Source organism: Jaculus jaculus, chromosome 1 (genome assembly GCF_020740685.1).
Source record: "Jaculus jaculus isolate mJacJac1 chromosome 1, mJacJac1.mat.Y.cur, whole genome shotgun sequence".
NCBI lineage: Eukaryota > Metazoa > Chordata > Mammalia > Rodentia > Dipodidae > Jaculus > Jaculus jaculus.
In genome coordinates, this window is record NC_059102.1 from 337128685 (window position 1) to 337145569 (window position 16885).

The window sequence follows — 16885 nt, forward strand, 5'->3', positions numbered from 1 at the left end:
TATTTCTGTCCTTACAAATTTCTGATTTTTTTCAGCTATCTAAAAAAATTGATATTGTTGTTGTCTAAGCACATTTAAACTTCAGCTGAAATAACTGTCAAGTGATTCATGCCTATGTAGGTGAATACGACGGTTGTATCTGGAGCCCCCACGCGCCATTTTCATCTCACTTTAAATAAAAAACAAAATGTATCTATGTCAGTCAGTGCCCTTCTGCTGTACTCAGATGTATCAAACAGGCTACAATTATGATTGTGAAGTGATTGTGTCACATTGGAGGAAGGTTTATTGCTTTTGAGTCTGCTAGGCAGTAACACATTCTGTTTCATATTACTCTTTATATCATTGTTTGGCCGTGACTAGAATAATCAAATGCCATCAAATGCTGTCAAATTCAATTTACAGTATTTTTCACTGAAGCGGGATTTCTGCATTATATCTCCTGATTTCCTTCTCCACAGCTGCCGTGGAGCACTCCCTGTCACCACGAGTTTTATTTACACAACCAACAGAGTGAAGCTCTGTCCTGCTCTCTAACACATACTTTATTTCCCTTTATTCAGAGTGGGAATTTGATGAGCTTTTCTCATACAATTAGCATTAAGTAGATGAAAGAAAACTATTTCAGGAGGATGGGCACTTTAGAGCCTGTGCTAATGTGCTTAGCGTAAAATGTAAATTCACATTAGCCATTTTTACATGTTCATGTATATTTGAATCAGAAATATTATTCTTCAAATTAATGTTTGCTGAGAAGAAATTTGGCTTGCTCAATTTCAGTAATGCCATTTACATAACCAGAAATGCAGCAGCACTTTCTCCTTTTACATTCTTTTCCCTACAAACCCTTAGCTCATCACTGAAGAAGGCTCTGAGTCCAGTGGGTTTCCGTTACTTAGGTCAACAGCGGAGCTAGCAGTGAGATGCAGTGATTGTACAGGGTACTGGGAGCAAACAAGGGACACCGCAGGGCTGCTGGAGAGTCTGACAGAAGACAGAGAAGTTGGGGTAGGTGTTGAGGGGATCCATGTGTGTCTTGTGTGATCTCTGTGCAGACACCTCTTGAGTAGAGCTGCAGTCTGGAAGCCCACGTGTCTGCTGCGCTGACCTTTCTGCCGCACACGCCAGGCTCTCTGTTGGCAAGTGTTTGCCCAGAATTCTGCTTTCCTCCCACTCCTCTCACTCCTACTTCTTCCTCTTTTCTCACTCCCTTCATTCTCTCTTCCCTCCATGCTTCTCATCTATTATTATTCCTCAATCTTTTCCCTCCAGTCTACCCCATTTTTTTTCTTTTTCCTACTTTGCTTTTTTAACTTTAGGTGATCCGTGTAATAAATTCTGCACAGGATGAGAAAACCAGGCCGCAGCCACAGTACTACCCAGCAGTGAAGGTGCACCGACCTGGAAGGGGCTGGCTGGGGGTGAGGCCCAATGGAAGAACACTTGCTCAGCATGAACAAGACCGAGGTTTCATCCCAGCACCACAGAAACAAACATGCAGTCAAGTAACCAAACAAACAAACACAGGAGCAGAGGAGACAAAATTGGGAACAGCAAGTGATGAGCACTTAGGATGGGAGTTACCAAGACCCTGCATTCAAGGGCTCTAGGGTCTCAGCTGTCCAACAGATCTCAAGCAGAGGCTACACAGTGGTATGGGTCCTTAGAGAATGTGTCGAAACCCCCAGAGTCAACCTCATTTTTCACTAGAAGGTTCTCCATAAATATGAAAGTCCCTCTTCCTCCTCATTCCCTTGTCCTGGGAGGGCACACCTTCCATCTTCACAGAGACCTCACCTGTAAACCAAGTAGCTGGTGATGATGCCATTGGGCTTTCTGGGTGGACTCCACTTGACAGATATACAAGATGACCCCAGTGCCTTGAGAAGAGGGGGAGTCATATCACTGGGGGCTGATTCCAATGTTTTGACAGATATCCCACTGCTAACTCCACAACTTCCTTGAAAAATAATATATGGCTTTAGTGATTGGCCAAGAAGAAACAGGGTTTACATAGACACATAGGAGGGCAATCATATGATGAAAAACATTTTATCCCAATACTGCATACATAGTCATATTTCTTTCTTAGGTCAGAGCTGTGATGGCCCACAAAATTCAAACATTAATAGTGGGGTCATTTTTGAATGGTTCATTAATAAACCACCTATTCATCCAGACATAGGCATCAACCTGACTGACATTTCTGTGTCTATTTTAGTCACTCTAACCAAGAAGTGATATGTGTTTGAAGTTCAAAACTTATGCACAATTCATACATCCTATGCACTTTTAGTAGAATTTCTTTTTGCCCAAATTTTAAACTAACTGCTCTTCTTCAAATACACAGGTATAAATTAATTTTAAGGACATTTTACTTCCATGGCACAAATTTCAGGGGCATGGGGATCAGAGGTCAATTTTGCCCTTAAATCCAAAAAAAAAAAAAGAAAAAAAAAACCCCCATGAATTTAAAGCTCTTCCCTAGCCAGGCATGGTGGCACATGCCTTTAATACCAGCACTTGGGAGGCAGAGGTAGGAGTATTACTGTGAATTTGAGGCCCCTTGAGACTACATACTGAATTACAGGTCATCCTGGACTCAAGTGCAATCCTACCTTGAAAAACAAAATAGCTATTTCCTTATGGTTCAGTAGAAGAGTACAAAGGCAGCGTCACAGAAAACGACGCCCTTCACGTGAAAATGTCCTGGTGTGGTTTGAGAGAGAAGTTAACGCATGAACTCACAGTTGCTGATATGAATTCAAGATGGTGAAATTGCAGCTTCCAAACCCCAGGCAACTCTATGGGGACTAGACATGCAATGGGGGAATTCTAACCAATGCATGCTGAGTATAATACTGGTATGTGTCTTTTAACAATTATTTGATTATTCATTAGAAAGAGAGAGAGGATGGGTGCACCAGGGCCTCAAGCCACTGAAAATGAACTCCAGATACTTGTACTAACATGTGTATTGGGCTTAAATGAGTTCTGGGGAATTAAACCTGGGTCCTTAGGCTTCTCAGGAAAGTACATTAACTGCTAAGCCATCTCTCCAGGCCCTGGCATGTGTCTTTAAGGAGAAGCAAAATTGCTCTGTATACCAGTATGAGTTACATATTTACTTGGCAAGTTGCTATTATTTATCTTATGTAGCAATATATACATGACATATTTGTGTCTATCAATCTGTATTTTTATTATGCATGCATGGGTGGATGTGTAATGTTTATGTGTGTGTGTGGGTGCACACATGCTGTGATGCACTTGTGGAGGTCGGAGGACAAGGTTGGCTAAGTTTGTCCTCTCCTTCCACCTTCCTAGAGAAAGTCTTTCTTGTGTTTGCTACTGCATGCATTCCAGTCTACCTCGCCCACAAGCTTCCAGGATCTTTATAACCTTCTCCTGTTACCACAGGTGCACTGGGGTTAGAGACATGTGTGGCACTTTGCATCCAAATTTACATGGGTGCTGAGGAATTGAACTAAATCTGGAAGCCATGCAAGCAAGCATATTTAATTACGGAGTCATCTTCCCAGCCCCATAAATCTCTACTTTTTATGTAAATGGAGATAAATAAATAATCAATGTGTATTATATATTCTGGTTCCCATATATTCTCCTACATCTCAGTTTACATCTAACTGATCATACTAGGAGGGAAGAAGGGAACAAACATGTTTTTTTTTTTTAAGATAACATGGCTGATGACCCCACTAGTCATAAAAAAAAAAGCTCAGGAACCCAAGACTAGGTCCAAGGAAACATCATAAGATATAAGATTTATTTGTATAGAAACTATTTAAATAACTTCTCTTTTGTAATGCCCATTTTATTTTGTATTACCAGTGTCTCCTTAGGTGTGGGCTAGATGGTTTTCTTTTAAAAAGCTTTATAAAACAAGACTTTAGAACACCCATTATCTTAATATATTTAAATATTCATAATTCAATGTGCAGAAATGCATAATGTTTTTCTTGCTGCCCATCGCTTATTTTCCTATGAGCAGAAAGTAAAATAGTACTCTTTTGATTTTAACTGACAATTTATTCCTTTTTAAGGAACAAAAATATTTCTGATACACTTTTATCATAAAAGCTCAGGTCAAGTGTCTAAAAGGCTTTCACCATTTTGACATGCTTGTATCCTTATCTCATACTGTGTGAATGGAACCAAATTTTCCAGAAGGGCGGATTGACGGTGCTCAGCTGAGAAGGTCAGAGGTGTTACACTTCCACCATTGAGCAAGACATTGTATTCCACAGGAATATCGGGAATAAAGATTCCTGAGAAGGAAAGAAGGACAGAGAGAGATGCAAGTCATTTGGAGTGGTCAACAGCTCTGACCTTTAAAAACCATGCACACTTAACACATTACCATAGAAAGGTAAGCAATTGCTCAATATAGCCTTTAAAACTGCAAAATCTGCAACTGCAACACAGTGTAACAATATTCCCAAAGCAAACATTAGTGTGCATTACCTAATTTTTAAAAAAAGTTATAATAGTTATTTGCAGAGATATGCCCTATTAGCAAATAAAAATGTAGGTATATACTACTTCAAACATGAAGCAATTAGGGAGGGTATCACATTTTTCTTTTTTTTTAAATTTTTTTTTTAAAAAAAGATTTTTATTTATTTATTTGAGAGTGGCAGAGAGAAAGAGGCAGATAGAGAGTGAGAGAGAATGGGTGCGCCAGGGCTTCCAGCCACTGCAAACAAACTCCAGACGCATGCGCCCCCTTGTGCATCTGGCTAACGTGGGTCCTGGGGAATTGAGCCTCGAACTGGGGTCTTTAGGCTTCACAGGCAAGCGCTTAACCGCTACGCCATCTCTCCAGCCTGGTATCACATTTTTCATAGGCATACTTACTCCTAAAAATCAACACCAGCTTTGCTTGTGACAATAATTTTTCTGTGAAGCAATGTTTATGTGTTTTGTCTGACATGGATCCTTGACATAGTAGCCCATAAAATACTCAAGACACAAGCTACCTGGAGGATTCTCAGTGCATTAATTATCAAACCAGGACAGTTAGTGATATGTTATGAACCTTAAATACATATGAGCTTTGGCTCCAATAACTGTCATTTTATACCATTGCTTCTTAAAGAAAGGAGGTTTTGTTATTTTAGCCTTTTCCAAGTTTATTCATATAATTAAATCTGTCAAGTTTTATTTGATCTATGAATGACAGATGTACTTTTAAGGAATGGATATGAGCTTTGTGTGAATCACATAATGGGGCTCTGTCTAGATTGTCTTGCTGTTTTGAGAACTAAGCCATTGATGGGATTAGTTGCTTACTACATACTTAGTGAATTTGTCATTGCTTAAAGAAACAGTGAAATCTACTGATGAAATTACAGAAGAAACAGCACAGGACTCGATGGCCCATGAGAAGTGAGATCTAAAGAAGGAAATGCGGTTTTGTTTTGTGTAGATGTAGCTCTTGTGCTGAGGTAGGAATTGTGCTTGCACACACTCAAGGTGTTTAGGACATCTGTGCAGTATGGACACAAAGTTTGTTTACCATCACAATTGACCTACAGTTTCCACTTGAAAGGTTCTGGGTTTCCTGAGCTTGGCAACCCAGGCTCAGAATTTTTATTTTCAACATAGAATATCCTTCTTAAACTGTTAAATTTGTCTTCAGAATTTAACCTGTTATCATTCTGTCATTGAGTTCTGATGTCTTACCTCTGGCTTAATGTCTTTCTTGAGTGGTACATTTTCATTACTCTAATGGATTTTTCTGTATGGACATCCCAGACACCTCTATCGCAACAGGAGATTCCAGTCAGAATTAGCTACATTTTCCACTCCCATGCCCCTTATTTCTGGATTTAATACAATCTTTTCATGTCCTTTCAGTGAAGTCCTGTGTAAGCCCGACTGGGGTAGTCCTTGCTTTCTTCATCCACATGGTCATTACATTTTGTTCTTCTTTATGAACTTTGGGCTTTGTATAAGATCAGCAACAAGAAGATCTTGAATATTGAAAAAAAATCAGCCTATGTTTTAGAATGATATTGTTACTGGAGGTGAATGATTGATTAAAAACCTGGAAGTCAGGAGCTAGGAACCAGATGGAGAGCTACTCCACTGGTTTTAGCAGTAGCACAAATAGGAGCAGTAAGGTTGTGGCATCCTGCTATTATCTTAGGCAGCAGGCAGTCTCTCTTAACAACAGTAGAATGCAAGCTGCATAACGTCAGGGCCTCTATTTTCTTTCCAGTGTGCTCCCTGTCTCACTTTCAGCACAAGTAGACACTTAAGTAAGTGTCATTTGATCAAAGGAATGAATTGAGCTGTAAGACAATATTAGATGACAACCTTTATCTCCTTTTCTAAGATGAGAAATCTTAGAATAGTCTCAGAATAGTGAAGCCACTTGTTCCACATTGCACATTGATTAATTGGGGGTATCTATTGTAGCCCTATCTGACATCAAAGCTTATCTTCCTAAGTTTATGCTCCCTCTTGAAAATGAAATATTACATTGGACTAATAGGGGGAAATTATAGGATGGATTTGAGAGAACATGTGCAGACAGGCAGAACAGTTCTCAGGACTGATTAGATCCAGGGAGACAAATAGCAGCCCAGTCAGACTTGCCATTCGAGGAAGAAGTAACTCACAGATGGATCTTTAAAGCTTTCACAATCAAACTTTCTATCTGGAGATCCACATGCCCTGGTCATCTGTGGGCTCACATCAAGGGATATTCAGTATAAAAGATGAACACAGAGCTTCTTTTTGGAATGTCATTTTGACTTGGAAAATTTTGGAAACACACAGTTTTCCTATCTGAGCCAAGGGAATTTGCAGAATATCACTTATTCTTATCCACAAAAGTTTGATGTTAAATTTTCCTTCCTAAAATGTCTGAGTTTAGAAAATTATGCATGGTAAGTCATGACAACTTTTACAAGACTATTGAATTAGGAGCAGATGTCAACTCAAAATGAGCTCCATCACTGTTTGACTGCAGAAAATGTTTGTGTCTGTACATTCATGTTGAAATGTACTGTCCATGAAGAACTCAAGTCTGTCTATGTTGCTTTAAAATGAACTCACCACGGGTGGTGTATTCCAGATGGGGGGAAGGGGTAGGCGTGGTAAACAGTTGGCCTGGCCTTTGACACTTCTCTCAGGTAACAGGAATGTCTATAGATTTCCTTTCTCCACAAAGGAGAAAAACTTATGTCATAATTAAGATTAAATACCTAGAAAAGTTAATTGTTCTCATTTTTCTCTTGATTGGTATAGTAAGTATGCATCATGGTCTTATTTAGATTTTCTTCAAGGCCTAATTCTCAACTATAAGACAAAGCTGGGAATGATTTTAGTGCTCCCAACAAGACAGCTATAATTAAAATGAAGTTTGAGGATTGGATGGAGAGAATTGATTATAGAGAACGTTTGAGACTATCTTCACTAATGGGCAAGGGAAATCTAAGTACTCTATTAAAAGCAGAATGAAGAACTGTACTACCAGCTTCCCTCACTCCCACTAAAAAATGCTCCTCAGAGAGTGCTGCTTGGGGTAGTTAAAAAGATTGAAGAAGAGCCAGGGGCCTCCCAGTTTTCAATTTGACCTTTAAGCAGTAAGATGCGTTGATGGGAAATTTCCACCAGGAGTGTTTTGGAGCCATGTTGTGCCACCTCACACTTTGGGCATTTCTCCTTGTGTCATCCTGACAGTCAGTACAGCCTTGGAAGAAAGGCTGTCTTCTCTGTCCACATAGTGTGAAAAGTGGTAAGTTTACCTGACTCTGAACCCTTTACTGGGGTTGGCTTTCTTAAGACTTTCCAGTGCCCAGAAATATTACAGCCTGTCAGTCTTTGGTGAAGGAGATTAGAAGAAAACATTCCCCCAAGTGATACATGGTGTGACATAAGGTGGGCATGATGGGATGCAATGTCAATTTTGTATGAATTTGTCAGACATGAAAGAAATCCTAAGCAACCCTGAGGGCATGGTGATTGATTGAGGCTGATATGAGATCTCCTGGGATGACCTGTTCATCCTGTCTTTCCTGTTCCTTGGGCAGGTCTTGCAGAAAAGTTTGGCAAATGCATATTTCTGAAACTACACCACCATCCTTATTGATCCAGAGAAATCAGAGTGGAGTCAGATCAAATCTTCCCACTGCCCTTATGTGCCAAGTCTTTGCCATGCGCCGCCTCCTCCCACACCACTCCTGTGAGGCCGTGATACTCACAGCCACACACTCATGGGACTGTAAGGACTTCACTGGGGAATACGTGTGAAGTAGCTCAGCCTTTTCTGCGACCCAACACGTCCCAGATGCAGGGCAGGGATATGGCTCGATGGATAACAGCACTGACTGCAAAAGTATGAGGGCCTGCGTTCGATCTCCAGAACCCACATCTAAAGCTCAGGCGCAAGCCATATTTTTATTCTTGCATGTGCATGTGAAAAGTATGAATGGTGCATATGTGGTGTGTGTGTGTGTGTGTGTGTGTGTGTGTGTGTGTGTGGGTTGGGTGTAGATGTCTGTGCCCCTTGCATGCACATGCGGAAGCTAGAGGAGCACGTCAAGTGTCCCTTCTGCGTTGCTTACCATGAGTTTCCTCGAAACAGCATCTATCCCTGATTCTGGAGCTTTCTGTTTTTCTGAACCCCCACAACTCTCTGAATTTTGCTCCCCACAGGACTGGGCTTACAGACAAGCATAGACATACGCAGGAGCTGGGGAATTTCATTCAGGTGGCCTCAGGTCCCCTCAGGCCTTCATGTTTGCACAGGAAGCATTCTTACCCACTGAGCCATCTCACCCACTTCTCACTGGCCTGTAACTTACTTAATTAGGCTGGAGTGCCTGGTCAGGGGCCCCAGGTGCCCCCTGTCTCTGTCTTTTGTTTGCTTTTGGACTAGAAAGCCAACCATAATGTCTGGCTTTTTCTTTTTTCCTTTTTCTTTTTTTCATGGACACTGGGGAATAAACTCTGGTGCTCATGCTTACAAAGTGATCATTTTACCCTTCATTAAAGTGAATGTCTTCATAACAACCTTTTCTTGCGTATCTTTTTAATGTGTGCATGCATTTGATCAAGCTGGGTTGCTGTGAAGACATTCTATTACTCAATCTCAGTCAAAATTCCAAACTGGCTTTTATCCAAGTTGCCTGAAGTTACTTTTTTTTTTGTCTTTATTCTCTTCCTACCTGTCTGGTTCCAAGCCGTGTATCCTTCAAGAGGAAACTTCTCTGCTCAGAAGGACAGGACTTATGGGGGTCAGGCAGCTAACTGCACTTCTGCTATACTTGGGAAGTCCACACAATATTGATCTGGGTTTAAGCATGAGTAACCAAGGCATGGACCCTGGAAACGTATTTTTCACATTGTCGTCAACTGGCAACAAATGCCCTTTACATATACCTAGGAGGTATTGAAAGAGAAAACAGTCCTCTAAGCTGTGAACATGTCAAACACTGACATGCATTTAGGAAAGAGGGTCCCTCCACTGTTATCATTTACAGGACAGTGACATGCAAGTCCCCTGTGTCCTGCAAACCCTATGCCATCTGCAATGAGTCTGAAACGACTGAGCCCCCTGGTATTCTGATGACTAAATGAAACGAAATAGGCATATTTGTTAGAGTCAGCTGGGAAGCCATACGACTTGGTTGGTTCCAGAGTTCATAAATTTATGTCAGAGTGCGAGGGGCCTCGGAAGCCCAAGTGAACCGATTTACCCTAAGCGCAAATGGCAGTTTTGTTATTTGGTGTCAGAGTTACCAGTCGCACAGTGACAAGGTGCCATAACCCATTTTCATGTTCACTAAAGAACAAGGATTCTGTTGGTTAATATTCCCCACGATGCTCCTCTTCATAATTCACAGCAACTAGATGCTGATAGGTTATTTAACATTTATGAAGTTAAGATGTAATCAGAAAAACCTTGATTATCTTTACAAATATAAAAGTTAAATTATTCAACTTTTTTTCCTCCATGTGGCTTTATTTCACAGCAGGTGCATACTTTACAATGGGACAAGTCAATCAAATGAGCCTTTTAAAAATCATTTTTTAGGAGCTGCAGCAGGACCAGTTGTAAAAGGAAAGAAAAGCATTAATTCAGTTTGATAGTGGCAGTTGCTTCAAAATATGGGCTGCACTTAAAACAGTGTTCATAACACAATAGTACGAAATTCTCCTCTGCAAAGGTAGACATGTCTTGATCATGCCCCTTTTGGGGGCATGGAATAAAACAGGCCACTTCACCTCGATACCAACTCTGTGGAAATTTGTGTAGCTTCTGTCATAGCTACAGTCCTTAGAAGTCCTTTCTACCTGTTGGAAGGTACAGTTACTGTCAGGAGAGACAATGTCATATTCCTATTCAGGAATCAGTATGTCTAGCATCTGGCCATGTTCATGAATGGTGAATACATTCTTGTCAGCTAAATGAACATGAGGATCAATCCATCCAAAGGCAAATGAACTGCATCCCATGAAGTTTTGAGCTACAAGTAAAGTGACCCTACTGGATTATGGGATGAATTATCCTTGAATTGCATTGTTGTCATTCATGTTTACTGACTATGGTAACATTACTTTTTAGCTTCTGATCTGGAGTCTAGTAGAACTCATAAAAATCATTTGGTTTCTGTTTCATTTAGGTAAAAACACAGTGAGAATTTGGACTAATGAAATATACATTCCTCTGTATAAGTACATGCATTTCTTCCATTATTGATACATGTGGCATGAAAACAGAAATTAATGGGGCTGGCTGAATGGGAGAGGGGAGGAGAGGGTAGTGAGGATAGGGAGTATGAGAAGCGTACACAGCACATGCGGGTGAAAAACTGTCTCCATGAAACCATGATTTTGTACAAGGAATCTACACTACTAATAAAAACATTTTAAAAGGTTGGGGCTTGAGTACAATTCAGCCTTGGCCAGTTGAGTGCCTCCCAGTGTGCCCGACGCCCTAGTCTGACCTGTGGTGGTGCACAAAACAGGGAGCGGTGGTGCTTGCCTGTAATCTTAGCATGTGGGTGTGGGGGCAGGAGGCTCAGAGTTCAAAGTCACCCACACCCACATGCAGGGGCAGCCTGGGCTACATGAGTGAGACTCTTTCAAAAACAAAGCAAAAAAAAAAAAATAAACAGACAAAGAAAAATCGTGAGAAAATATAGACCATGTAGGTATGTTGTCTCTACATCTATGTGATGAATAACCGGAGGAAGTTGGTTAGAAATTCTAAATGGCCTCTCCCCAATAGTAAAAGGTGGAAATTGTGTTAGGATGGTGACTCACACCTGTAATTCTAGCTCTTAAAATGTTTAGGCCAAAGGATTACTCTATGAGGCTAGCCTGGACTACAAAGAGTGAGGCTGTCTCATAAAAAACAAAAAACAGGACGTTATATTGTTGTAAATTTTAAATGAGATGTGTTTTTTTTTTTTTGCTTATACTAAGACTCACTGATGTGAGGTACATATATTTATTACTGCGCAAATTAAGCACATGTCATTAAAGTGAACTTTACATTTTTCTGGCAAAACTCACTAATAATCCTTGTCATTGGTTACCACACTTAAACAAATCAAAAGCAATGGACAATGTTGTATCATCACAATTTGTGCAGCATGCTTATTTTTTTAACCAAATTAATGTGATTTTAGACTTTGAATAAATAGTATCTGATCTAACCCACTATAGCTGAGAGACTAACTGAACACAAAGATGTCTAACATCTATAAATGGGCCATATTGTGGCTGGCTAACCCTTCATCAAAACTTGATTAACAAAAGCATTTATATTCATAAGCAGTATCAATTAAGATGATTTCTCAGCAGAATCATTGTTGCTAATTCTTTTCTTTAATGGACTAAAAGATGAATGTGAAAGGAAAAGCACCAGTATTTCGATATTACACATTAAACTTAAATAACTCACCATCCTGAGTGAGAAAAAGTGCATGCTGAATGCAGGACACTGTTAATTAGATTATGATTAAGGACCAGGAGAGTTAAAAACACAGTCATCATTCTGATAAATTAGAAAGACCCATTATTATCTTCAGAGTTTAAATAATCTTGAATGTTTGGGTTCTTAAAGCACAGGGTTATCCGTCTCCATTCTTCTACTGAATAAACCATTTATGATTCTTGGAGTCTTTGCTTCTTCAGTCTCAATAGTTTTTTACTCATTAAGGTAACACATATCTCTGCTTTCTTTAATAGGAATCAGAACTGAGAAAAGGTAAGAAAAAATTTTAGGAGGAAGGGGTGACTGAGTAATTTTAAGCAGTAGGTCTAAAATTTATTTACATCTGCATGAAGACCTGTAGAGGAATGCTCTTCATCTTGCCCTCTATTAACTCAGCAAACATCTTCTAAGGACATATTTTTGCATATCATCTTATTTGGAGGTACAAACATTGCACAAAGAGCAGATAACTTTTTTTAGCAGTTATAGTGTTCAATAATATCCCTATTGATATTGATCAGATGATGAAGGTCAGGAGAATATTTAGGGAGTTTCATAATAGTCTTTGAACACTTTCTCCATGGATATTTGACAAATGGCTCTCTCACGCTCCTATCCATCAGAATCTTTCTGTCCCTGGATCTGGTTTCGGTAGTCAAGTCTTCCCTATCTAGACTCAGCAGGTCAGGTGAAGCTTTCTGATTGTTAGTTCTTTTGTGGTTAGGCCAGAACTGTGGCCTGGAGGATGTTTGCCCTTGGAGGGATCTGTGTTTTCCACATATGATTCTTCTGCTCTACTGTTGACCTGGCCAGCAAAAACATTTTTTGTTCCAGAACACTTGTTTACACCAACAGTTACTCTGTCTCCAGGCCCTCTGGGCTGTTATTTCTAAAAGCAGACATGCACCATATATTTGTGATGCTTTGGGGGAACAAATGCAAAGTTTGGGAATTAAGAGTTAAACCAAAGATAAGAAGGAATTATTCTTGCTGACACAAAACACAGCTCTTATCTCAAAGGGAATAAGAAATACTTTATTCTGGAGCCAAATATGAGTGATCATGCATGGCCTGGGAACATGGATTTAGGTTACTCCAAATTCCTTGTTCCAATGTATTAACAATTTCATGAACTTTTAATAGTTATAGAGCAAAAGAAATTATAAACCAAGGCACTTTCCAAATATATTAGGGGAAACGTTAGGTAGGCAGCTTGCAGCAAAAGCAGGACCCTCTCCACCACAGGCTTCAGATGCTATTGATGACATTCTTAGCCTTCAGATTGGTGGAAGTTGGTGGTCTCTTAGTACATTCCATTAAGATTTCACCTGGTCACCTGATGTCAGGTCAGACACAGAGGTGAGCAATCAATGGCTATTAAGGGAGCTAAAGATAGCTTAAGGTAATTTGGCTCTGAATTTGTGATGTCCCATCTTCTACAATCACAGTTCTATCAGTCAATCAGCCTTGTGGGATATTTGTAGTAGGTATGGCTGCTTTTCTGGAACTTTAGTTCAAGTTACTAAGCTTTTAAAAATATTTATTTTCAAGAGAGAAAGAAAGAATGGGCATGCCAAGGTGTCTTGCCACCACAATGAGATTCCAGATTCATGCATCGCTTTGTGCATCTGGCTTTACATGAGTACTAGGGAATTGAGCCCATGTTCTAAGGCTTTCCAAGAAAGAACCTTTAAAATATAAACCCAGCCCTCAATTTCTTAAAATGGGGTAATCTCACCTTTCTCTTTGGATTTGCATTAAGAATTAACTGAGCTAATGGGGGGGGGGGGTGGAGAGCACTTATCTAATATAAATGTAATAAGGGGCATGAGTGTGTTTCTATGACATTGCTGCCAGTATTACATTTCCCCTTCCCCTGGGTGTCCTCACATGTTCCCTTAACCTCACTCTTCTCACCAGGAGGGTTTATAAACATGAACTCAGATGTGATTTATTGATGACAGTGGAACCATAATCTGAAAACAGAAATCCAGTTAATTACTTAGGAAATTCCTCTGTTGGCAAGCAACCACTTAGCCTTTTTTCTTCTTCTGCTAGTAACTCACCTGTCTAAGGTACTCTGTTCATATTGACCAGGAAACAAAAGACACATGAAAAAAAAATCAATGAATTCAATCACTATTTTGGCTTTGTACCCTAAGAGATGGATTTCTATCTCTAGGGCTAGTTTAATTGTCTACTTTGCTTGGAGTATGATCCGTGGTGGCACATCAGTGTCTTGGGGACAGCTTAAGAAATCTGGATTTCTTGACCCCATTCCATGGATTCTTATTCAGTGGGCTTGGATTTTGGATATGTATTATGGGTGCCTCTAGTGTGCGGTTCGGTTGCTACATGTGTGGACTACTGGACCTATTATTCAGCTAAGCTTCTGATGCAATTGTTTTAGTCTGCCAGGGAGCATGGTACACATCTAGAAAATTCCCGATTATTTAAGCACACAAACACTTATAAGCAGTTTGCTTTCCTTATGCTTAAAATATATATCTGGGACTAATCAGGAACAAAAAGTACATTTTCCAAGTTTTCATTTTCATTATCCGAATCAACATACAGCATGACACACTTTCTAATAAAACCAACTGTGGATTACACACAAATTTTAATCACCTGCCTGTTTCCTGGGTTTGAAATCCTTTTAGGCACAAGGAAAAAGTTCAATTTAAGATTTTAATCTTTCCATATGTTACAGGGTATCTGTAATGGATCTTATGCATCTGAAAGTAAAAGATTGGCAAGTCTTGGTGTTATAGATGTGTTAACTATGAGTTACATGGTCACTGTTAGCATGTGAAGCTTTTCTACATTTTCCATTAGTCTGGGCTGGCATGAAAAATTTATGTCAAGCTTGAAGTAGGCAAAATTAAATTTAAATTTATTTTATACAAGCAAAGGTTATCTTTTATTCCACAATGATGCTTTTCTTAAATAGATATGTACATTCAACATAAAAGTATGATTGATGTTGAGTCAAAGAAAAAATCTTGTCCAGCGTACACAAGACCTTAGGTTATATGTTTAGTATTAAAAGTAAAAGTAAGATCAGATATTTAAAACATAAATGTAATGCTGGTTAATTTGAAAGAAATTTCACACATTTACTTATATCCTATTATTATAATAAGCAACCTTGTCGTTTTGAAAATGTGGGCTTTAGGATTGAGCAAATGCATTTTTAAAAAGTGGCAAGAACTAATTTTTTAAAACATTATGTCTATTTTCTATAGAGCATTATACAAAATCAGGTAACTGATGTTGATTATGTAAATAACTTCATTTAATCTTTATAACAGTTTTAAGTGTGCATACTTTTATCATCCTAGTAGAAAATAGAGATTTAACTATTTAACGTTCTCTAAGTGGTGCTGCTAGTCTTGACATATGAATACTGGGTATTTTTGTTTATCTTACTTCGATTGTCTTAAAGTTATTTTCAAATCCACAAAGTCTTCTATGAGCATTTACCAATGTTAAGATAGAAGGTGATCTGATAAAATTTAGGACCTACTGGTCACATGGTTAGGAAAGCTTCCATTTTCTTTATCTTTCTAGCCTTTCTTACTGGTATAGAGAATTTGGTTTAAAGAAGACTCAAGTTTGAATCTCTAAAATCTCCATCAGTGGGCAGAACCTGATCTCTAGGTGTCTTTTTCATCCCCCTTTTTTTTTTTTCTTGAAGGTAGGGTCTCACTTTAGCCCAGGCTGACCTGTAACTTACTCTTTAGTCTCAGGCTGGCTGAAAACTCACTCACAAAAGTCCTCCTCCCATTGCCTTCTGAGTGCTGGGCTTAAACGCACGGACCATTTACTCTGTGGTGCCAACACACCATGGCACGCTAATTACGTCAAGAAGAAATATGCTGAGAGGCTGTAAAGGAAGGTTGCAATACCACTCCAAGAAGGTGGAGCCCCAGTTACATAAATGAAATGGAAATTTGTATGTTTCTGTAGTAGAATATTTTTCTTTTCCTTCTTTGAAATGAAGAATGGAGTTCTAGATTACCTATACTTTTAAAATGTAAACTGATCTCATATAAGAACATGGGTGCCACAACATTATTTTAGTTTAATATGTTTTTATTTTAAAACAAAGGTATATGGGATCATTCATATTTATAATCATAGAGTAACTTACATTTCTCTTTGAACATAAAACTCCTTATACATATTTTACCACGACTTTCAGCAAAAAAAAAGAGCATTTCTCTCTGATCTAACATTATGATATCTAAATGATATTGGTTTATGGAAATTCAACTTTAAAACTTTAGGCCTTTACATTGTCTTTAAGAACAAATCACCCATTTGAGATGATTATGTAATTCAACAGAGGGTAAGTCTTTGTTAATTATTTTATAGAATAGATCTGCTAATGGCCAAAATTTGCTCATTATTTTTGTGCCATCTTGAATGGTGTCTAAGCTAATTCTGATGGAGTTACTTTCAATTTCATTGAAGACCACACACTGAAGACAAAACCAGTGGCTAGAGGTAAATTTCAGTGGTGGAATGCATGCTCAGCATGGGCAGAGCTGGGAATTCTATCCACAGCACTGAAAAACAACAACAAAATAAGACAAGTGGTGTCTGGGCCTGTGGCTCAGTGTGCATGGTAGAATCTCAGTTAGTGCTCACAGGCCCTAGGTTAAACCTCTAGAGCTGACAGTAAAATAACATCAGATCTTCTAAAAGTGAATTTAATCTCTTGATCAATTTAAATTTTTATTTGGGCAAAAGGTAGGGGGTTAGTTGGGAAGAAGAAAGGGCTCAGGTACAGTGGGAGGGACAAAGGGAGTGTGATGAGGTCAAAGCACATTTTGTGAATCTATGAGATATATCATGCACACCTATGAAACTGCCACAAAATAAAAAGATTCTTAATTTTAT

General features: G+C 39.1%; 1 protein-coding gene across 1 annotated transcript in view; it reads right to left on the reverse strand.

Annotated features, from left to right (window-relative positions):
* Positions 1-16885, reverse strand: part of Ush2a (usherin) — a 755222-nt gene that overhangs the window by 102721 nt on the left and 635616 nt on the right. The window contains exons 58-59 of the mRNA XM_004672003.2: positions 4131-4289; positions 1798-1960 (exon numbers count right to left, since the gene is read on the reverse strand). Of these exons, the coding sequence (XP_004672060.2) occupies positions 1798-1960; positions 4131-4289 (322 nt within the window). The remainder of the gene's footprint in view (positions 1-1797; positions 1961-4130; positions 4290-16885) is intronic.